Source organism: Bufo bufo, chromosome 1 (assembly GCF_905171765.1).
Source record: "Bufo bufo chromosome 1, aBufBuf1.1, whole genome shotgun sequence".
Lineage (NCBI taxonomy): Eukaryota > Metazoa > Chordata > Amphibia > Anura > Bufonidae > Bufo > Bufo bufo.
In genome coordinates, this window is record NC_053389.1 from 46,987,710 (window position 1) to 47,011,962 (window position 24,253).

The 24,253-nt window shown below is 46.3% G+C and overlaps 1 protein-coding gene across 3 annotated transcripts in view; it reads right to left on the reverse strand.

Annotated features, from left to right (window-relative positions):
- Window positions 1–1,094: 1,094 nt before the first annotated feature.
- Window positions 1,095–24,253, reverse strand: part of ATP13A2 (ATPase cation transporting 13A2) — a 101,336-nt gene continuing 78,177 nt past the window's right edge. For all 3 annotated transcript variants that reach the window (XM_040422912.1, XM_040422931.1, XM_040422922.1), the window contains exons 16-29: window positions 20,362–20,568; window positions 12,667–12,771; window positions 12,001–12,157; window positions 10,874–10,994; window positions 10,619–10,743; window positions 10,375–10,535; window positions 9,683–9,793; window positions 8,854–8,933; window positions 7,026–7,178; window positions 4,688–4,784; window positions 4,289–4,512; window positions 2,950–3,101; window positions 2,322–2,494; window positions 1,095–2,157 (exon numbers count right to left, since the gene is read on the reverse strand). In XM_040422912.1, coding sequence (XP_040278846.1) covers window positions 1,996–2,157; window positions 2,322–2,494; window positions 2,950–3,101; window positions 4,289–4,512; window positions 4,688–4,784; window positions 7,026–7,178; window positions 8,854–8,933; window positions 9,683–9,793; window positions 10,375–10,535; window positions 10,619–10,743; window positions 10,874–10,994; window positions 12,001–12,157; window positions 12,667–12,771; window positions 20,362–20,568 — 2,028 coding nt within the window. In that variant the 3' untranslated portion in view covers window positions 1,095–1,995. The remainder of the gene's footprint in view (window positions 2,158–2,321; window positions 2,495–2,949; window positions 3,102–4,288; window positions 4,513–4,687; window positions 4,785–7,025; window positions 7,179–8,853; window positions 8,934–9,682; window positions 9,794–10,374; window positions 10,536–10,618; window positions 10,744–10,873; window positions 10,995–12,000; window positions 12,158–12,666; window positions 12,772–20,361; window positions 20,569–24,253) is intronic.

Here is a 24,253-nt window from a genome sequence, read left to right on the forward strand (position 1 = left end):
AACTACAAGATATAGCCGCTCACACATAGCACCACCTAGTGCTACAGTACAGGAACTACAAGATATAGCCGCTCACACAGAGCACCACCTAGTGCTACAGTACAGGAACTACAAGATATAGCCGCTCACACATAGCACCACCTAGTGCTACAGTCCAGGAACTACAAGATATAGCCAGTCACACATAGCACCACCTAGTGCTACAGTACAGGAACTACAAGATATAGCCGCTCACACATAGCACCACCTAGTGCTACAGTACAGGAACTACAAGATATAGCCGCTCACACAGAGCACCACCTAGTGCTACAGTACAGGAACTACAAGATATAGCCAGTCACACATAGCACCACCTAGTGCTACAGTCCAGGAGCTACAAGATATGGCCGTTCACACAGAGCACCACCTAGTGCTACAGTACAGGAACTACAAGATATAGCCAGTCACACAGACCACCACCTAGTGCTACAGTACAGGAACTACAAGATATAGCCGCTCACACAGAGCACCACCTAGTGCTACAGTACAGGAACTACAAGATATAGCCGCTCACACAGAGCACCACCTAGTGCTACAGTACAGGAACTACAAGATATAGCCGCTCACACATAGCACCACCTAGTGCTACACTTCAGGAACTACAAGATATAGCCAGTCACACATAGCACCACCTAGTGCTACAGTACAGGAACTACAAGATATAGCCGCTCACACAGAGCACCACCTAGTGCTACAGTACAGGAACTACAAGATATGGCCGTTCACACATAGCACCACCTAGTGCTACAGTACAGGAACTACAAGATATAGCCGCTCACACAGAGCACCACCTAGTGCTACAGTACAGGAACTACAAGATATGGCCGTTCACGCAAAGCACCACCTAGTGCTACAGTACAGGAACTACAAGATATAGCCGTTCACACATAGCACCACCTAGTGCTACAGTACAGGAACTACAAGATATAGCCGCTCACACATAGCACCACCTAGTGCTACAGTACAGGAAGGACAGGACATAAAAAAAACAACATAATAAAACATGAAAAATAAAATAAATGCAAAAGTCAGATGAGTGAACAGAATGACTAAGGTGTTTTTTTTGGCAAATGCAACCCCAACATATAGAAAAATAACAATACACAGCTGACAGTGTAGAAATACAGAACAACAGAAATAAATTAAAAAGAGGCATTGTACAGGGGTGCACGCTACAGTCTGCATCCTGGGCAGTTACAACCATGGACTGGCTGCTGAATGGTGCGATGTGCAGCCTCACAGTCCTGGGAGATCATCAGCAGATCGGACAAAGAGGAAACTATATCCACAGACTAACAGTGATGTACATATCCAGGATCATTCCATTCGTGAGAAGAGGACCAGTCTGCAGGTGGGGGGAACACAGACCCACCCTGGAACTTTGCAAAATGACATAGGGAATTCCTTAAAATGCAATTTCCTAATGTAAAATCATTATCCAAATCCCTCCTGCTGGGGCGACTAGGACACACTGTTCCTTGAGGATCTGACTGCAGGTTACAGCAGGGTTCTAGGCCACGGCCCCCCAGTAACCCGAGCGGCTGAAGTTGGTGGTTCCTAAACTATCCTGCAAAGTGGCGTTGCCGTTTATGTCCTTGCAGACGTTTCCTGTGGAGCTCCGCAGCGTGTCCTGCTGACGGTCTGAATCCAGTAGATTACTAGTGCATTTTGAGTGAGGCATTCCCTGTGGTTGCTTACTTTATACTCCAGGACCAGGGATCTGAATATGGACCAGTCACCTTTATTTCCTCAGGTTGCCCGGCTGCAGTTCGGGGATCCTGGCACGGAGCTCCCCCGAATATTGCAGCACCGTCAGGCTTCACCCATACTGAGGGGTCATCGTCAGGTAACAAATGTTATGTTCCAGGACCATCATCGGTCTCCAGGGTTGGAGGGGCTTCATGAAGTATGCAGCAATCAGCCCAGTCACATAGAACAGCCTCCGCTGATGTCCTGCTACCTGGAGGGCTTGGAGTGGCTGGGGCACAGAGTCTGGTTCACAGGGGGCCAGGAGTGCTGTCCCTGAAGCTGCAGCTCCAGCTTCTTGTAAATCTTTTTGGGTTCCTTCTTTTTTCGTAGTCTTCTTATGCAGTTTAAGTATCCATGGTCCAGGGCACTCTGAAAGTAAGTGAGAACATTGTCAGCACTGTTCAATATACCTATAGCCGGAGTCCCATCCTTGTGTATGTACAGACACACAACCGTCTTCTACAGCGGAATGAATACCTTATGTCTCGTTGATGTCCCCATCCCCCAACCTTGCCCCCCCCAGTATCACTCACTTCCACAATGAAGGCAGCAATGAAGTTCACAGCCACGATTCCAATTAACACAAACTTAAAGTTAAAGTCGTCGATTGGTTTGAGATCCAGGATTGACAGCATGAACTTCAGGGGAGAAAGTGTGACCCACAGCATGATGGCGAACAGCAGGAGGAGAGCGACGAGGTACAGAACTGAAGGGAAAACAGCAAAGGTTAGAGAGCTAACCTGCCTTTCACACTAGCGGTAGCTTGTTCCGGCGGGGGAACAGACAACCTGTCGGATCTGTGCTGCCGCTAGTCCCCTCCAGCCCCATTCACTATAATGGGGGCGAGCCGGAGGTCAGGCCGCAGCACGGCAAACGAGCCAAGAGACTGCCGGACAAAAACCAAAGCATTTTGTAGTTTTTGTCCGGCCGCCTCTCAGCTGGTTTGCTGCGCTGCCGCCGGACCTCTGGCCCGCCCCCCATTATAGTGAATGGGGCCGGAGCGGACCTCCGGCGGCACGGATCCGGCAGGCTGTTCCCCCGCCGGAAAAGGCTACCGCAAGCACAGAATGGCCGACAGGATTGTGGGAACAAATAGACGACCATCAGAAGGGTTTATAATATAGTGTGTCACGATAACATATGCGACATGAAACTACTCACTATTTGTGTAGAGCGGCTTCCGGAAAGGATATCCCTTAGAAACGATGACAGCAAGAATCAAGTACTGGAATCCGGACACACAGAAGAGAGCCGTGTTCTCATAATTTGGCAGTTTGTGTGGTATGGTGCTGGTGCCATTAATAGGGACAAACCTTTAGGAGGAGGAGGGAGAGGGGGGGGGTAAAAAATTTACTTACATGAAGAAAGGCAACGTCTGGAATTGAGCGGTCAAGTGAATGCAACATGCAATCTAAAAAGCTATCACTAGATGGAGAAGAGGAGCCTGAATATGACAGGGGTGTTATCCCCTTCGACTGGTGTGTATTTTAGAAGTTAGCAACCAAGCAATTATTTTTTTTTTTTTATTGTAGCCAACAAAATGGCCACCTACGCTGTAGACAAAATTTATCCAGACCACACCCGGCCCCCTCCTCCGATACATCTTGCTTCACATAAAAGAGGAGCATAAGAAAGGGTAGAGTACATGGCTGAAGCCTGAGAGAACAATGAGCTGCTTTTCTATCGTATTTTTCATGGTCTGCAATTGTGATATCGGACGATACAAGAGCAAGTAACAAAGACACCTAAGGAGATTATGTTACATTTTGATGGTTTTTGTTTTTTTGTGTTTGGATTTTGGGTTTAGTTTCCTTTCAAGGCTATGTACACCTTCGGAGGCAATTTTTATACAAATTTTTGTCTAAAAATCATTTTTTCAATTAGCCTTTATTAAAAATATTGAGCCGTTCTGTCACAAAGAGTTAACTGTTTTTCTAGCTGTGAGACTGGTACTTTCACTTTCGTGCCGTCATCTAATAACCCTTATTCTCTAAACTACAGAGAGGTCATAAACACTTATTTAAACCACATTCTTATCAGTAAGATAAGAACTGAGCTATAATGAGTGCTTATAAGGTCAGAGAGCAGAGATAAGGAGCCCGTCAGCTCCTGGTCTGACGAAAAAGGCAGAAAATCCAAAGGGTGCTACTAGAGCATCTCAGCTCTGTACAGAAAAAAGGGCTCCATATTTTTAATAAAGACCAATTCAAAAAAATATATTTTTAGTACAATGAGTACAATGCAATAAAAACTAAAAATGTACATAGCCTTTAAGTAGTCACAGACTCCATGATGAGACTGGATGATGGTAGAAGGGTTATTTTACATTAGGTATCAGCAACTTTCGCCACTCCAGTTGCTGTGAAAATACAACTCCCAGCATGCACACTTACTCGGCTCTTCTTGTAACCCCTACAGAAGTGAAAGGAGGATACTGGGAGTTATAGTTTGTGGACAGCTGAAGTGACGGAGCTTGCGGATCCCAGTTCTACACACTTACCAGGGCTGTGATCTTACGAGGAAATACGACACCAGCTGGACAACAAGAATCATGCTGGTCTGAATGATCATGCTTCCTAAAACTGGGATACTGATCAGGGTGCCCAGGGGGCGTTTTATCCCCAGCTGGCTGGCAGGCCCGGTCCTGCCCATTAACACGGCCACGGTGGTGGTTATCACTAGATCAAACAGGAGGAACTGTAAGTCACCCAGGTTGGTGTTCAACTGTAAAAGTGAGAACATATCCATTAAAAAACACACAGCCCCGACATGGACCAGCTGCAACCCCCAACCCAATTCCTCCCAACTGGTGAGAACAGACGGGGTCACAGGCATCAGCGGCACATGACCATATATTTGCCTCTGGTAATACCACCGCCATATTCCGCTAATCACTTACAGTATACAGGATGAGCACGCTGATGAATTGGTTCAGGCTGTACATGGCCATGTATTTGAACATCTCAAACGAGGTCTCCAGTGAGCAGCGTCCCTCCCTGTAGGACAAGAGGCATCAACGTTTAATGGAAAAGAAAGAAAAAGCAAAAAATTAAGACTGAATGGTTATTAGAAACGGAAAGCTCCTCCCTCATATTAATGCCCCTCCCACATAGTCAGGCCCCTCCCCTCCGTCTAAATACAGCAGCTCTCCAATCAACACACGGCTCATTACTTCTAGTTTAAAAGGGTTTTCCAAGATTTTTTTAAACTTATGACCCATTCTCTGGATAGGTCATCAGTGTCTGATCAGCTGTTTAAGAAGGGACCGGCACTCGCAGTAGTGCCGCAGCCTTCTCCCTGCTTACCAAGCACAGCGCCATCCATTGTATAGTGGCTGTGCTTGGTACTGCAGCTCAGCCCTCATTCACTTCAATGTGACGGAGCTGTGCCTAGGCCACGTGGCTACTGAATGTGACGACACATGATGGCTAACCTTCGGCACTCCAGCTGTTGCAAAACTACAACTCCCAGCATGACAGGACAGCCTACTGCTATCAGCCTCCAGCAGTGCATGATGGGAGTTATAGTTTTACAACAGCTGGAGGGCCGCTGGTTGAGCATCCCTGGCCTACACTAAGTTAAAAGAAGGCCATGGCACTACTGCGAGCATCGGTGCCTTCTTAAACAGCTGATCAGTGGGGGTCAGACTCTCACCGATGAGATACTGTTCTTGTGATCAAAATCGCCCCGTCCATAAACCAATGTCCCCCCGAGCTTATCCACAGGACTCAAATAAGCAGAACTGCAGTATAAAGCATGGGGAGGAAGACTGAGCATAAGACTGAACCTCTGTCCCTGATCATAATGGAGAAGAGGTAGTGAAATGAGTGTTAGCCTGACTCGAGCAGACATTTCAGTAGAGTGGCATTTAAAAAAAAAAAAACGTCACCAAAAAATACAATGCAATCTGCCAGAAGCATGTTATAGAGCAGGAGGAGCCGGGCAGATTACCGGAATATCCATTTTTGTGGGAAAAGATTCCGTAAAACTTCAGTTCGTCAAATTAGTTAAATTGAATTTTTCTTTTCATAATTCAAATAAACTAATTATATTATATGAATAAAAAAATTAGAACTTACTTAAAGGGGATGTCGTAGTTATCCATAGTGATTGCCTATCCTCAGGATAGGTCACCAATAGGGATGATGAGCGAATCGACTTCAGATGAAACATCCAAAAACGATTGGCATAAAACTTTGTTAGAATACTGTATGGAGAGGGAGCTCCGCTCCGTACAGTATTACAATGTATTGGCTCCGAAGAGCCGAAGTTTTTACTACTCAAAGTCTCGCGAGACTTCGGGTAATAACTTCAACAAATTTATTTCTACTGTAAAACACCTTTTTACCGAACTCAGATTCGCTCATCCCTAGTCACCAATATCAGATCGGCGGGGGTCCGACACCCGGAACCCTCGACGATCAGTTGGTTGAAGAGAAGGCTGTGCGCCGTGCGAGCGCTGCCTTCCCTTCATTGTTTACCTGATCGCCATCGCAACAGCAGGTGTAATTACAAGCCGTTCCATTCAGTTCTGTAGTCTGCACGCACTTAAATAGGAAGGAGGCGTCACCTAGAAGTAAATGGGACGCCATACTTGTAATTACACCTGCTCACCGCTGCTGTTGCGATGGCGAGCAGGTAAACAATGAAGGAAGGCAGCGCTTGCACGGCGCGCGCCTTCTGTTCAACCAGCTGATCGGGAGGGGTGCCAGGTGTCGGATCCCCGCTGATCACCTATACATTGATTATACTTTACAGTTAATATATTTATATTTAAATCCTTTATTGTTTTTATTTAATGGAAACCTGTTTTATTTTACATGTGATGTAATGGACTATAAATTGTAACCTTAAAATGAAATGAAAACCAATAAAAATGTACTGAAATAAATAAAAAAAACGTGTAATTTTTACATTTATATCCGCAGGCCTGTGAACAGCGATCGGTACAGGGAGGAGGGGTCATCCGTGACTGACGCCATCGTGTGCATAAGTGCGTATATCAGTCACCGACTGTAGTGTGTAGTGGTTCTCAGGCTGCAGATATAAATGTAAAAATTGCAAGTTTTACAGAATCTTTTCTCACAAAACAATGTACCAATCGGCTCAGCCCCTACCGCTCTATAACATGCTGCCTGCAGACTGCATAGTACTTTGGGTAACAGGTCCTCTTTAATGTCGTTTCGACAAAACCTGACATTTGTGTCTTATTAGGTAGTGACAGGATTCCCACTGACCGGATGACGATGGGGACGCACTCGATGTTGTTGAGTTTGCTTGTAAATGGAGAAGCGACGGAAGCTTCGGCGTCTGACAGAGAGATTCCCACGTCGGCAGCTTTCAAGGCACCACAGTCGTTGGCTCCGTCACCGCACATCCCGACACAGTAACTGCAAAAGAGCAGAAGTAAGGTCAGGACAGGAACACATCATCCTACAGGAGAAAATCATGACAGCCCCCTCCAATGTAACACAGATCATAAGCCAGAAACACGTGAAATCCTCTCCTACTAAAGAAACCGAAGGTGCAGTGGCGTAACTAGAAATGACTGGGCCCCACAGCAAATGTTTGAATGCCATCTTCTCCAGCAACTTCTTTGCAAACCCCACTCCTGTGGCTACTTCAGATCACTCTCTCTTGACCAGGCCCAGAAGCCACGCTACCTGTTTCCTAGTGTCATTGTATAATACTGTTGAGGAGGCCCTGACAATAAAACCTTGCAGTCGTCCTCCAGGACGGGCCCCAAATCAGCCGCTTCCCCTATAGCTACGCCCCTGCGAAGGTGAGTGGATATTTATAAGGGGAGATAACACCTGCAAACACCAACTCCAATGAAGTCACCACATAACATTGTCACTGCCATGACGTCCCAGTTAAGGTGTAGCTGTTATATCAATTCCTTTTTATATGTAGGAGCATGCCCTTTAAGTGATTTTGTGATATACTTTATTACAGATTTAGGTTAGCAAGATTTAGCAAAACTCAGTGTTGCGGAGGAGAACCCGTCTTCAGCATCTGCTAAAAGTTGATGACAGATCACCAAGATGCAGAGGAGGGCTTCACAACCTGCCTCTCCTCTCCTTGCCTCCACAAGTGTATATCATCTATTCCACTAAAAAACTGTTGGATTTTACCAAGCACCCCTGCCTATTTGACTAGTCGCCAACAACAGTCCCTGGTTAGTTGGCATGTCCCTGGTTAGTTGCTAAGTGCTGGGAAAGTAGCCTTGACTGCAGCCCTGCCACTCTCCGTCTCGCCAGCATTACTAATTAATGAGGGACATGCTGAGCAGATAGAGGAAAGTGGGGCTGCCAGCGAATCAAATATGCAGGGACCTAAGTAAAATCCCTAGTTCTTTAGTAAAATGCACTATATGCCCTTGTGAATGCAGGAGCTAGGTCAGGGGGAGGAGAGGCAGGCTGAGAAGCCTGCCTCTGCATCTTACAGATGTTTGTAGTCACCATTCAGTAGATGCTAAATACGGATTCTCTTTAGCAACTGTCAAAGTTTTGCTAAGCCTGTTTACTTAAATGGGTTCTCTCACTTCAGCAAGTGGCATTTATCATGTAGAGAAAGTTAATACAAGGCACTTACTAATGTATTGTTATTATCCATATTGCTTCTTTTGCTGGCTGGATTCATATTTCCATTACATTACACACTGCACGTTTCCAGGGTTATGGCCGCCCTGCAATGGTCGTGCTTGCACACTATAGGAAAAAGCTCTGGCCTCTCTGGTGGCCGGGACGGTGGGAGCGCACATAGGCCGGTGCTTTTTTTCTATAGTGTGCAAGCACGACCGCCACTACTGGATTGCAGGGTGGCCGTAACCATGGAAACGAGCAGTGTAGAATGTGATGGAAAAATAAATCCAGCCAGCAAAGGAAGCAACATGGACAATCACAATACATTAGTAAGAGCCGTGTATTATCTTTCTCTACGTTTGCTGAAGTGACACAACCCCTTTAATTCTCTAATAAAATATATTACAAAATCACAATGTCCACAATTCTTTATGTTTTTCATGTCAAAGAAGTAACCTGTTAGATACTGTCATTCACTTACTTCAGATCTTGGAAGTCGCGCACCAGCTGGGTCTTCTGATCTGGCGACATTCTGGCAAAAACTGCAGCATGAATAAGAATCTGAAGATTGAGAGATGAAAAACGCGTTATGTGGCGACAAATTCTAGACGCAGAAGGATAAAGGTGCTCTACGGTAAGCTCTCCTTTAGGCTAGGACTATATGGCGACTTTGGCAACATGTCATAAAGACTGCAATTCTGCACGGTGATATCGCAAGTAAAGACCGTGAATGTGGCCGTACTTCGACAAACAGCATAAAGTGACTGCGACCCAGCAGCTGCAAAAAAATCCAAAACCTGCAAGATTTTTGGTCATATGCGGCTTCTCCGGCCTAGACTTTAATCTAAGTTTTGTGTGAATGTGATCCCTTGTAACTTGCCAGGAATTTTGTTTTGTACGGTCCAAAGGCTGTTTAAACTTGGCGTCGAATTGCACCGTTGTGTGTCCAAAGTTGTGGCGATTGATATATGAATGGCCCATCCTCAGGATAGGCCTGTGATGGCTAACCTCCGGCGCTCCAGCCGTGGTAAGACGACGACTCCCAAGATGTACACTTTGCTTGGCTGTTCTCTCGACTCCATAGAAATATGGAGCAAATATGGCAGGAATCGTCCGGACAAAAATCATTGGGTCGGAATTCGAACATTACTGTAAACGGGGCCTTATGCTGATTTTTAATCCATTTTATTTATTTTGGGGGTTTTTTTCAAAAATAAATTCTCACGACAGGGAACCCCCTTTAAATGCAGGTGCAGGATGCTGCTCTTATGATACAGTAAAACAAATAGCAGCACAAATCACAGTCTTACCTTGGGCTTGAGATCAGGGAAGTAGTCAGACAGTGCCGCAAAAGATTTGCCATTCATCGCAAAACAGTATGGGCCCCGGTCCAGGAACACTCCGGCCTGCTGGTACAGTCCCTGTTGAGGGAGAAGAGAAACCTTGTGAGGTGACAACACACATTTCTCTGGGTTTTTCCCCTTTACAACTTTTAGGTGGTATGAGGTTACCAGGGAATGTGCACCGTTTGCATTCCCCGTGGTGTGATTAAAGGGGTTCTGCAGTTTGTTTATCCTCTGGATAGATCATCAGCATCTGATCGGCGTTGGTCCGACACCCGGGACCCCCGCCGATCAGCTGTTTGAGAAGGCAGCGACGCTCCGGGAGCGCCGCGGCCTTCTCGCTGTTTACCGCAGGCCCAGTGACGTCACGACTAGTATCAACTGTCCTGGGCGCAGCTAAGCTCCATTCAAGTTAACAGAGCTTAGCCGCGCCCAGGCCAGTTGACGCCACTGGGCCAGCGGTAAACAGCGAGAAGGCCGCGGCGCTCCTGGAGCGCCGCTGCCTTTTCAAACAGCAGGGTCCCAGGTGTCGGACCCCCGCCGATCAGATGCCAGAGGATAGATCATCAGTTTAAACAAACTGCAGAACCCCTTTAAGTGCACCTCCCCTGTGAGCATACATCTTTACCCCTCTGATTTTAGATATTCAAACAATTCACCTCTGTGGCCTCTGCTCCATTTGTTGGCTCTGACGGAATGAATTTCAGGGTGGCTGAGCTGCTGTAAGTGGGAGGGGACGCGTTCACAAAGAAAACCTTCTCTGCCGGCTCCACCAGGTGACAGCTCTTGGCGACATTCACGGCCGTCAGCATGTTATCCCCTGAAGAGCGAGGAAGCAGGCTTCGTTATCAGTGAAAAGATCCGACACATTGGCGGGTAAAGGTTCTTAGAACTGACGCTCACCAGTCACCATGACCGTCCTTATACTGGCTTTCCTTAGAGAGTAGATGACGGGTGCAGTTTCTGGCTTAAGGACGTTCTTCATCACCAGGAAGCCAGAAAAAATAAGACCTTGTTCTGCGGAACCTCTGCGAGATACAGAGGGAGAGAACCTTAATCATGGATCCCAGGCACGACTGTATACAGACCTCGCCGGGGTCCTGCAGAGAGGAGCCGGACCACCAATATAATTTACACTTAAACCAAAGGGCAACAAACCTTGAGATGGACTGCGCCTCTTCAAATGTTCGCACTGACGGGAGAGGTTTACGGGCAAACCCGAGAACCCGGTAACCTTCCTGAGTATACTGCCGAAGCATCGCTGTGAAGTCGGGCGGTACTGCAGGAATAAAAACACTTATTACACTGTCATTCGCCTGTACCCCAGTTCGGTTTGGCGACTTTCTGGTTCCTAGGGGTTGTCTCACTTCTGCAAGTGGCATTTATCATGTAGAGAAGGCACTTTCTAACGGATTGTGATTGTCCATATTGCTGGCTTGATTCATTTCCCCATCACATAATAAATACACAGGTCATTTCTATGGTTTACGACCACCCTGCAATCCAGCAGTGGTGGCGGTGTTTGCACACTATTGGAAAAAGCGCCCCGCCCTCTCAGGACCGTGGAGCGCGCATAGGCTGGTGCTTTTTCCTATAGTGTTCAAGCATGGCCACCGCTGCTGGATTGCAGGGTGGTCGTAACCCCTGGATAGGAGCCGTGTATAATGTGATGGAAAAATGTATCCAGCCAGCAAAGGAAGCAATATGGACAATGACAATACATTAGTAAGCGCCTGGTATTACCTTTCTCTACGTGATAAAAGCTATTTGCTGAAGTGAGACGACCCCTTTAAAGAGTAACTAACTTTTCACAAAACGTATCAAAAAGTTTAGATTGGTGGGGGTCTGAGCGCTGAGAACCGTAGTACGAGGGGACAGAAGCGCATGCACAGCGCAGTCTCTTCGTTGCACGAGATGTGCCCTCTCTATTGTGTGTTCTTTGCAGCGAGGAGCGAGCGCGCCCTCCTCTCGCCTCGTTCTAGGGATCGGTGGGAGTCTCAGCGATCAGAGACTAAACTATTCATATGTCTCTATGAAATATCAAACCTCTGTGAAAAAGTTAGTGACCTTTTAATTCCAGTCGGTGTACAGAATGGGGTCACGTGCCACTTAGGATCATGTCATTACTGAGACCAGTCATCGAGCCAGCGAACGGAAGATCTGGGTTCTAGACCGGAGCGGTGGGGGGCAGGGCTGTGACAATCGCACATCCGTTTTTTTTAAAACTACCATCCTTCCAGTGCAAAATTCTAAGTCCAGACCATCCAAAATCCCATACACCTCACCTGTATCTGGCTTGCACAGACTGGCGACCATCTCTGGAGCCCCCTTCATATACAGCTCAGACAGGTGACCTCCTGGAAGTTTGGCAATGACACTCATCCTCTGCAGACTGGAGGAAAAGGGAAACCTCTGCAGGACCCCTACAGGCACCAGGTGTTTCTGGGAAGGAAAAAAGGGAATAAAAAACAATCAGCACAAAGTAAAGAGAATCGCATTTTATTCAAAGTTTCTGGATCAGCTGAACTTGTAACACACAGAACAATTTCTACCGGCATGCAATAGTGCAGAAATGTCTGCCACTGTCACCTAAACCTTATACCGCTATAAGGCGTCAACTGGTGCGATTCTCTGCAACTATGAAGCAGCGATTTCGTGGCCTGCAACCGAATTCCCTCCCTGTAATACATGTGTGCATCAGACATGGCGGCTGCTTCCAAGGTGATCCCAGCTGGGCCGGAACCAAGCATGTGGTTGTTGATTCACACATGAAAGGTGAATTTACACTGCAGATTGTTTTTGTTTTTCTTAAAATCTCATCCACTTTCCTGGCACTCTAACATTTGGCTGTAAATCGGCAGTATTTCCGTACAGTTGTACTTTTGTTTTTCGCGTCATTAGGGAAAACACTTTCAGGAAGGAGGGGATAGGACAGAACGTAAAGCATTTACCGGCCCATGAGGCTGTTCCTCCGGGCTCGGAGGTTTCATCACGGATAGCACTTTAGTCCCAAAAAGGTCTTTTGTTTGCGGATCCACGTCTCCGTCTTCCAGGATCTGGAAAAGAGAGAAGCTCATTAGAAACGGGGATTAACAGCTTTACGTAAATCCTCCGATAGAGAAAAGTTCTGCAACTTTCTAAGGAGCTTTGTTTTTCAGTTCCTTAATGAAACTAAATATCTATTCCATTCGCTGGCAGAACTTAAGGAAGTAGATTAGAAAATTACAGAGCTCTTCATTATACAGTGATTAACCACCTCAGCCCCCAGTGCTTAAACACCCTGAAAGACCAGGCCACTTTTTACACTTCTGACCTACACTACTTTCACCGTTTATTGCTCGGTCATGCAACTTACCACCCAAATGAATTTTACCTCCTTTTCTTCTCACTAATAGAGCTTTCATTTGGTGGTATTTCATTGCTGCTGACATTTTTACTTTTTTTGTTATTAATCGAAATTTAACGATTTTTTTGCAAAAAAATGACATTTTTCACTTTCAGTTGTAAAATTTTGCAAAAAAAACGAGATCCATATATAAATTTTGCTCTAAATTTATTGTTCTACATGTCTTTGATAAAAAAAAAATGTTTGGGTAAAAAAAAAATGGTTTGGGTAAAAGTTATAGCGTTTACAAACTATGGTACAAAAATGTGAATTTCCGCTTTTTGAAGCAGCTCTGACTTTCTGAGCACCTGTCATGTTTCCTGAGGTTCTACAATGCCCAGACAGTACAAACACCCCACAAATGACCCCATTTCGGAAAGTACACACCCTAAGGTATTCGCTGATGGGCATAGTGAGTTCATAGAACTTTTTATTTTTTGTCACAAGTTAGCGGAAAATGATGATTTTTTTTTTATTTTTTTTTCTTACAAAGTCTCATATTCCACTAACTTGTGACAAAAAATAAAAACTTCCATGAACTCACTATGCCCATCAGCGAATACCTTGGGGTCTCTTCTTTCCAAAATGGGGTCACTTGTGGGGTAGTTATACTGCCCTGGCATTCTAGGGGCCCAAATGTGTGGTAAGGAGTTTGAAATCAAATTCTGTAAAAAATGACCTGTGAAATCCGAAAGGTGCTCTTTGGAATATGGGCCCCTTTGCCCACCTAGGCTGCAAAAAAGTGTCACACATCTGGTATCTCCGTACTCAGGAGAAGGTGGGGAATGTGTTTTGGGGTGTCATTTTATATATACCCATGCTGGGTGAGAGAAATATCTTGGCAAAAGACAACTTTTGCCATTTTTTTATACAAAGTTGGCATTTGACCAAGATATTTATCTCACCCAGCATGGGTATATGTAAAAAGACACCCCAAAACACATTCCTCAACTTCTCCTGAATACAGAGATACCAGATGTGTGACACTTTTTTGCAGCCTAGGTGGGCAAAGGGGCCCATATTCCAAAGAGCACCTTTCGGATTTCACAGGTCATTTTTTACAGAATTTGATTTCAAACTCCTTACCACACATTTGGGCCCCTAGAATGCCAGGGCAGTATAACTACCCCACAAGTGACCCCATTTTGGAAAGAAGAAACCCCAAGGTATTCCGTGAGGGGCATGGCGAGTTCCTAGAATTTTTTATTTTTTGTCACAAGTTAGTGGAAAATGATGATTTTTTTTTTTGATTTTTTTTTTCATACAAAGTCTCATATTCCACTAACTTGTGACAAAAAATAAAAACTTCCATGAACTCACTATGCCCATCAGCGAATACCTTGGGGTCTCTTCTTTCCAAAATGGGGTCACTTGTGGGGTAGTTATACTGCCCTGGCATTCTAGGGGCCCAAATGTGTGGTAAGGAGTTTGAAATCAAATTCAGTAAAAAATGACCTGTGAAATCCGAAAGGTGCTCTTTGGAATGTGGGCCCCTTTGCCCACCTAGGCTGCAAAAAAGTGTCACACATCTGGTATCTCCGTACTCAGGAGAAGTTGAGGAATGTGTTTTGGGGTGTCTTTTTACATATACCCATGCTGGGTGAGATAAATATCTTGGTCAAATGCCAACTTTGTATAAAAAAATGGGAAAAGTTGTCTTTTGCCAAGATATTTCTCTCACCCAGCATGGGTATATATAAAATGACACCCCAAAACACATTCCCCACCTTCTCCTGAGTACGGAGATACCAGATGTGTGACACTTTTTTGCAGCCTAGGTGGGCAAAGGGGCCCATATTACAAAGAGCACCTTTCGGATTTCACAGGTCATTTTTTACAGAATTTGATTTCAAACTCCTTACCACACATTTGGGCCCCTAGAATGCCAGGGCAGTATAACTACCCCACAAGTGACCCCATTTTGGAAAGAAGAGACCCCAAGGTATTCGCTGATGGGCATAGTGAGTTCATGGAAGTTTTTATTTTTTGTCACAAGTTAGTGGAATATGAGACTTTGTATGAAAAAAAAAAAAAAAAAAAAATCATCATTTTCCACTAACTTGTGACTAAAAATTTAAAATTCTAGGAACTTGCCATGCCCCTCACGGAATACCTTGGGGTGTCTTCTTTCCAAAATGGGGTCACTTGTGGGGTAGTTATACTGCCCTGGCATTTTCCAGGGGCCCTAATGTGTGGTAAGTAGGTAAATGACCTGTGAAATCCTAAAGGTGCTCTTTGGAATATGGGCCCCTTTGCCCACCTAGGCTGCAAAAAAGTGTCACACATCTGGTATCTCCGTACTCAGGAGAAGGTGGGGAATGTGTTTTGTGGTGTCATTTTACATATACCCATGCTGGGTGAGAGAAATATCTTGGCAAAAGACAACTTTTCCCATTTTTTTATACAAAGTTGGCATTTGACCAAGATATTTATCTCACCCAACATGGGTATATGTAAAAAGACACCCCAAAACACATTCCTCAACTTCTCCTGAGTACGGAGATACCAGATGTGTGACACTTTTTTGCAGCCTAGGTGGGCAAAGGGGCCCAAATTCCTTTTAGGAGGGCATTTTTAGACATTTGGATACCAGACTTCTTCTCACGCTTTGGGGCCCCTAAAATGCCAGGGCAGAATAAATACCCCACATGTGACCCCATTTTGGAAAGAAGACACCCCAAGGTATTCAATGAGGGGCATGGCGAGTTCATTGAAAAAAAAAATTTTTGGCACAAGTTAGCGGAAATAGATTTTTTTGATTTTGTTCTCACAAAGTCTCCCTTTCCGCTAACTTGGGACAAAAATTTCAATCTTTCATGGACTCAATATGCCCCTCAGCGAATACCTTGGGGTGTCTTCTTTCCAAAATGGTGTTATTTGTGGGGTGTTTGTACTGCCCTGGCATTTGAGGGTCTCCGCAATCATTACATGTATGCCCAGCATTAGGAGTTTCTGCTATTCTCCTTATATTGAGCATACAGGTAATGAGATTTTTTTTTTCCGTTCAGCCTCTGGGCTGAAAGAAAAAAATGAACGGCACAGATTTCTTCATTCGCATCGATCAATGTGGATGAAAAAATCTCTGCCAAAAAAAGAAAAAGGAGGGGAAAGGCGTCTGCCAGGACATAGGAGCTCCGCCCAACATCCATACCCACTTAGCTCGTATGCCCTGGCAAACCAGATTTCTCCATTCACATCAATCGATGTGGATGAATAAATCATTGCCGGGATTTTTTTTTTTATATATACAAAGTGTTTGCCAAAGTATATGAACACCGCCACCTCCTCAGCTCATATGCCTCGGCAAACGTATCTTTTACTGCAGAGGAGAAATCTCGTCTTGCAGCGCCGCATACACCGACTTGCGTGTAATCTGACAGCAGCACAATGCTTCTGTCCGAATGCACATCAGTGCTGCAGCTGGTCGATCGGTTGGTCCACCTGGAAGGTAAAAAAAACAAAACAAAAAAGAAAAAACCAGGCCACAAAGCAATAACTTTCTTAACTTTAGAACAGAACATATTAACTTTTTTAAACTTTTTTACTTACCGGTAATTTTTTTTTTTTTTTTTTTACCTTTATAGAACAAACCTCTCCTTCCCCATGGGACAATGTGCAAAGCGCAAATCGCCCAAAGATGTGGCGAAGTACGTTATGCACTTTATCCCAGGTGAAAGGAGAGGTTTGCAGCAGCTGTGAGAGAAAGGGCCCTAATAGCCCTGTGTGCCTGTCCTGGTGAGATGTGATCCCTATGCTAGGTGTATCTGTGTGTGGTACTTCCGGAAACACTCTCCTAAGCATAGGGCAGGGTGGTCCGGACAGTCAGGACAGAAATAGCGGGTGTCACGCCTTATTCCACTCCTGCTACAGACACGACATTTTTTTCGGGGTGGCGGTTGGGTTGAGGTACCAGCAACGACACTGGGGAAATGTCGCTCGTGTAGACGGCTAACTACACTGGTGGATGGGGCCACGGAACCTCCTGGGTAAAGGAGGTTCTCGATGATCTCTTCCTGGAATTTGAGGAAGGATCGTGTTCTCCCAGCCTTACTGTAGAGAACAAAACTATTGTAGAGCGCCAATTGAATTAAATATACAGACACCTTCTTATACCAGCGTCTGGTTCTGCGGGAAACTAAATAGGGAGCCAACATCTGGTCATTGAAGTCCACCCCTCCCATGAGCAAATTATAGTCGTGGACTGAGAGGGGCTTTTCAATGACACGGGTTGCCCTTTGAATTTGTATTGTCGTGTCTGCGTGAATGGAGGAGAGCATGTAAACGTCACGCTTGTCTCTCCATTTCACCGCGAGCAGTTCTTCGTTACACAAGGCAGCCCTCTCCCCCCTTGCAAGACGGGTGGTTACAAGCCGTTGGGGGAAGCCCACGCGACTAGTTCGCGCGGTGCCACAGGCGCAAATCCGTTCTAGAAACAAATGCCTAAAGAGGGCCACACTTGTGTAAAAATTGTCCACATAAAGATGGTACCCCTTGCCGAATAAGGGTGACACCAAGTCCCAGACTGTCTTCCCACTGCTCCCCAGGTAGTCAGGGCAACCGACCGGCTCCAGGGTCTGATCTTTTCCCTCATAGATCCGAAATTTGTGGGTATAGCCTGTGGCCCTTTCACAGAGCTAATACAATTTGACCCCATACTGGGCACGCTTGCTTGGGATGTATTGTTTGAAGCCAAGGCGCCCGGTAAAATGTATTAGGGACTCGTCTACGCAGATGTTTTGCTCAGGGGTATACAAATCTGCAAATTTCTGGTTGAAATGGTCTATGAGGGGCCGAATTTTGTGGAGCCGGTGAAAAGCTGGGTGGCCTCTGGGACGGGAGGTGGTGTTGTCGCTAAAGTGCAGGAAACGCAGGATGGCCTCAAATCGTGTCCTGGACATAGCAGCAGAGAACATGGGCATGTGATGAATTGGGTGCGTTGACCAATATGACCGCAATTCATGCTTTTTTGTCAGGCCCATGTTGAGGAGAAGGCCCAGAAAAATTTTAAGTTCGGAAACTTGGACTGGTTTCCACCGGAAAGGCTGGGCATAAAAGCTTCCCGGGTTTGCGGTTATAAATTGTGTGGCATACTGGTTGGTCTCTGCCACGACTAAGTCCAAGAGCTCCGCAGTCAAGAACAGCACAAAAAATCCCAGGGCCGAACTGATCTGAGCCGTCTCAACCCGAACTCCAGACTGGGCGGTGAAAGGGGGAACTACTGATGCGGCTGAAGTTGGTGACTGCCAATCAGGGTTTGCCAGCACCTCAGGGATTCTAGGGGCTCTACGGGCCTGTCTGTGCGGTGGCTGCGGCGGGGTAACTATTGCACGTGCCACCGTACCAGCTTCAACTGCCCTTCTGGTGCTCGCTACTTCACCAGGTTGTACGGCAGTGCTGGTACTAGGTCCAGGAAGGGCTGCGCTGCTGGTGTATGCCTCACCACGTGATCCGGCAGCGACAGCCCCACTCTGCTGCTCTTGAAGCGGATCCTGCATAACCTGTGGTCTAGCGACACGGGGCCGGGTACGCCTGGTGCTGCCAGGGACCTCAACCTCCTCGTCCGAACTTTGGGTCAGAGAGCCACTGCTTTCTACAGGTTCATATTCTGACCCGCTAGATTCGTCAGATGAGGGTTCCCACTCCTCATCCGACTGGGTCAGAATCCTGTAGGCCTCTTCAGAAGAATACCCCCTGTTTGACATTTGGACTACTAAATTTAGGGGTATTCCCTGAGACTACCCAAGAAAAAAAGCAAGCCTGTCTTACAAAGGGGAGGCTAGCGAAGTACCGGAGGCCGCTGCGGTTGATAAAAAATATCAAAACTGATTTTTTTATCGCCGCAGAGCGTGTAAAGTGAATGTGCAGTGATCAAAAAAAAATAATTTTTTGTCACTGCGGTGGGGCGGGCGTGGGTGAACGCACGTGTGGGCGACCGATCAGGCCTGATCGGGCAAACACTGCGTTTTGGGTGGAGGGGAAACTAAAGTGACACTAATACTATTATAGATCTGACCGTGATCAGTTTTGATCACTTACAGATACTATAAAAGTACAAATGCTGATTAGCGATACGCTAAACAGCGAATAAAAGTGACTGCGGTGCGGTGGGGTGGGCGCTAACTGACGCTAACTACCTAACCAAGGGGCCTAAACTATCCCTAAAACCTAACAGCCAATACCAGTGAAAAAAAAAAAGTGACAGTTTACACTGATCACTTTTTGTCTTTCACTAAGTGATTGACAGGGGGCGATCAAGGGGTTAATTTGGATGATGGGGGTGATGGATGGTGATCAGGGGCTACAGTGAAGTGTTTGGTGTACTCACAGTGATGTCTGCTTCTCTGCTGGATCCAACCGACGAAAAGGACCAGCAGAGGAGCAGAGAAGCCATATAACAGATCATATTTACTAATATGATCTGTTATCTGGCTTCTGATTCGATTTTTTAAAAATCAGCAACCTGCCAGCGACGATCATTGGCTGGCAGGTTGCTGATGCAATAGTCCTTTAACTTTTGCCGGCCCGCGATGCGCATGCGCGGGCCGGCTGTGACCGAAATCTCGCGTCTCGCGAGAGGACGCGCCGGCGCGTCCAGGAGGAATTAAACAACCACCTCCAGGACGCGTCTGTGCGTACAGCGGTCCGGAGGTGGTTAAGGGGCATCTGTCAGCAGTTTTGTCCCTATGACACTGGCTGACCTGTTACATGTGCACTTGGCAGCTGAAGGCATCTGTGTTGGTCCCATGTTCCTATGTGCCCGCATTGCTGAGAAAAATGATGTTTTATTATATGCAAATGAGCCACTAGGAGCAATGGGGGCGTTGCCATTACTCCTAGAGGCTCTGCTCTCTCTGCAACTGTTGTATCCTCTACACATTGATTGACAGGACCAGGCAGTGTAAATGTGATCACACCTGGTGCTGTCAATCAAAGTGCAGAGGGCGCGGCAGTTGCAGAGAGAGCAGAGCCTCTAGGTGTAATGGCGACGCCCCCGTTGCTCCTAGAGGCTCATTTGCATATATTAAAACTTCATTTTTCTCAGCAATGCGGGCACATAGGAACATGGGACCAACACAGATGTCTTCAGCTGCCAAGCGCACATGTAACATGTCAGCCAGTGTCATAGGGACAAATCTTCTAACAGATGCCCTCTAAGCTATACTGATGAGCCATTTAAAAATGAAGAAAACTTCAGGGGCCACAGACAAAACAATCTGTAGACAGTGCCGAGGTTCATATGTGTTGACCCCTGTAACCTCACCCAGCTTGTGGACTCCAGCATCTTGAGGTCCATCAGGTCTCCAATGGGATGTCCGTTGAGGAGAGTGACCGAGTGGCAGGCGGCCAGTGAATATAACAAGTGTCCTTCGGGGAGTGACCGAGGTTCGTGGATGATTGGCAAGAAACTAAAGTTCTCCAGGGGAATGACTCCCCAAACATCAAGGCCTTCTTCCGTCAGGGTTCCTGTCTGGGGGGCGAGAGAATAACTCATCAGGCACACTGTAGCCCATAAATCCTGACAACATACGGACGGCGCATCTGCTATGTACACAGCGAGGACCCCTGCACTCTCACTAGTGTGAAACATATTTGGAATGAGCTGCGTTTGTCATATATAATCAGAATTTTAGCCTCTGGGATAAAAGTGACCTTCCGTTTTTCCCCAGAAGGACATGGACTGCTGTGTATGGGACTGCATTGCAATACCAGACACAGACACTATCCTGGAGGATAGGACATCAATATTTCATTCCCGGAAAACCCCTTTAAATCACATTTCCATGGAGGTGTAAGTAATAAAGAGCGAAAAGAGGAACTTACCTTATCAGGGAGCCTGGACGCGCTACTGCATGGCGGCTAATCCTTGAGCTCCTCCACTCGAGCTGACCATTTGCCCCTTATAAGTGTTTTCTTCTCCTGCAAATGGGGAAAGCTAACAAGGAGAAGCTTAGAGACTCCTCTGACCGCACTCCGGCGAGGTCCAAAGAACGCGATATGGACAAATACCTGCAGAAAAAGACTCCCCTGCAGCACCATGAGGAGTCTAAGATGGCGCTGACCTCGGCGCGCCACTCAGAAGTAGAAGACTTCTCAGATGCCGGCAGCCTGTCGGATGTTTCCGAGCGTAGATCTTCAAAGCGGCTGGTCCCCATGTCAAAGGTCGACTTAACTAACATCTTAGAGAGAGCTCTGTCACCACTAAAGAGTGATCTCTCAGAGATCAAAGAAGATCTCAAACACCTTGGCCATCGAGTAGTAGCTTTGGAGAACACGCAGGAGGCCATCCTGTCATTTGGAGAACAAGCGAGAGGAGCCCTCAAAGAACAGAGAGACTTACTCAATGAAGCCTTCCTCAAAATTGAGGACCAAGAAAACCGCAGCCGTAGGAAAAATATCAGAATCCGCGGCCTACCCGAATCAGTGGCGGCTGAAGCCTTACCAAAGGTTGCGCGGGAGATTTTTACCATCCTGCTTGGACCTGAGAGAGCCGACCAAATCATCATAGAAAGAATTCATAGGGCCCTCAGACCGCAACCAAAACCTAATGAACCTCCACGCGATGTCATATGCGGATTGCTTAGCTATGTGGACACAGCGGCCATTCTCCGCAGCAGCAGAGACTCACCCAAGCTACAACATGAAGGTGCGGACATTTCCTTTTTCCAAGATTTAGCGCCCTCAACTCTGGCCAAAGGCGTGTCCCACGTCCGTTGCTGGAAGCCTTAAAATCTGCTAAGCTTCCTTTCTGCTGGCTTTTCCCCTTTGGCCTAGCAATCGTAAAGAACGGGAAGCACATCGTTATCAAAAACCCCAAAGATTTGACGGCAGCGTGGGTGCAGTTGGGAATGTCACCCATAAAGATACCATCATGGATGCCTGCTGATCAAGGGGCCCCCATCCCAACACCGCCGGATCTGGATTCCTGGCAGCTGGTTTCGCCAGGGACACCGACCAGGCCCAAAAAGGGTCGCTTCCCGGCTGCAAGCCATAACCCACCTTGATTCTTCTAGGCGGACTCCCCCTAGGTAATAGGGGAAAGGAAAGTTAACCTCATACATGTTTAGTGTGGACTTAAACTTTGCTTATTTGCCGATAGGTTCTAATTGTAAATGTGGTCTCACCATCTATGACCAACTGTTTAGGCGGCTACTACCGCTTCTCTAATGCGAGCTTAGATTGCTCCAGTTCTAAGTTTCATGTTCCCTATATGTTATGGGGCTTGGTCAGCTCCCTTATTGGTACTGATACACTTCTTAAACTTCCCCGATGGTCTCCTTTAGACCCTCGGAGGCTCCACGAGGCCCCGCTCCGGTGAGTTCATTTGTCAATATTTTCTCTCCTGAACTCAGCTGGAGCTCGTTGGAGCTTTCAATCCTTTGCGATTATTTGTTACCTGTTCATGTTTTTTTTCCCCCCTATACCCATCCAGATCCTATACATTCAAGGGACCATATGCTATTCTTGTTTATGTAGATTATGTACCATGACTGATATCATAGTGTCATCCTTCAATGTCCGTGGTCTAAACGAGCCTAGGAAGCGCTCCCAGATAACGTCACTTTTATTCAAGGAAAAGGTATCTATCGCCTTTCTTCAGGAAACCCATTTTAAAACAGGCAAAATGCCAAACTTTCCGCAACGCCGTTTCTCGCAGTGGATCCATGCCACTCACTCTGCGGCCAGTAGGGGCGTCAGTATTGCCATCAGAAAACACCTACCGTTTCGCTATACTGACGTCATTGCTGACCCAGAAGGCAGATTCTTAATTGTAAAAGGCGTGATTGCAGGCACTCAAGTAACCCTTGCAAATCTCTACGCCCCTAATAAGCAACCTGCTCAGTGGCTCGTTCGGACCTTAAAGACATTGTCTGATGTGAAACAAGGGATAGTTATTATTGGAGGTGATTTTAACCTCCCTATTGAACCCGAACTAGACGACTCCTCTAGACGATCGCATATATCCCAGAAACGATTAGGTCGCTTACGAAATCAACTCCGGGCACTGGGTGTCTCAGATGCATGGAGGACCCTTCACCCTACGTGCAGGGATTTTACATTCTATTCGCCAGCTAGATCTTCCTACACTAGAATAGATTATCTTCTTTTCCCTGCCGCCCACTTATCCTTAGTGACAGAAGCTACTATAGGTAGCATCACCTTGTCCGACCATGCCCCCATCTATTTACGTTTTTACATCAGAGACTTGCCGCAGAGGGAGTGGAACTGGAGACTGAATGAGACCCTGATAGCCGACCCCGACACCAGAACACGTATATCCTCCAGCCTAGAAGAATACTTTCAGATTAATAAACCCGATCAAACATCGCCAGCTATAACCTGGGAATCCCATAAATCCCGAATCCGCGGCGAGCTTATAGCAATAGGCTCTGCGGTAAAAAAGAAGCGTTTAGCTGAGATTACCAATTTATTGTCTAAGATCTCTAAACTAGAAGTAGTTCATAAAGAGTCTCTTGCTAGAAACACTGCCCTGGAATTAGCCAACCTCCGGACTGAACTTAAGAACCTTTTAAACGTTAAATCAGCAAAACTCCTGTTTAGAGCCAAATTTAAAACTTATGCCCATGGGGATAAAGGCAATAAGCTGATGTCTGCCTTGATTAAGAAACTATACGCAGATGCCTATATCCACGGGATAAAAGACTCCTAGGGAGTACTCCTCAAGACTACGGCAGATATTGCTAAGGAATTACGAAACTTCTATAAAAACTTATATAACATACCCCTCACCACTTTCTCAAATCCGCACTCACTTCAGTTTGCCACGACTAAATTCCTTAGTTCCCTGAAGTTGCCATCATTGTCCGCCGAACACTCATCATTATTATTAACCCCGATAACAGATGAGAAACTTACCAAAGTGCTTAGTTCTATCCATTCTGGGAAGAGTCCAGGCCCAGACGGTTTTACGATCCAATACTATAAGACCTTCCGAGACACTCTAATACCGCACGTGAATCCCTAATGAGGGGTGGCTCTCTCCCATCCCAATCCCTGGAGGCCCATGTCACCATCATCCACAAGGAGGGCAAAGATCCCTTATCTTGCAGTAGCTACCGGCCAATATCTTTGCTCAACACTGATGTGAAATGGTGGGCGAAGGTCTTGGCACAAAGGTTACAAAACGTCCTTCC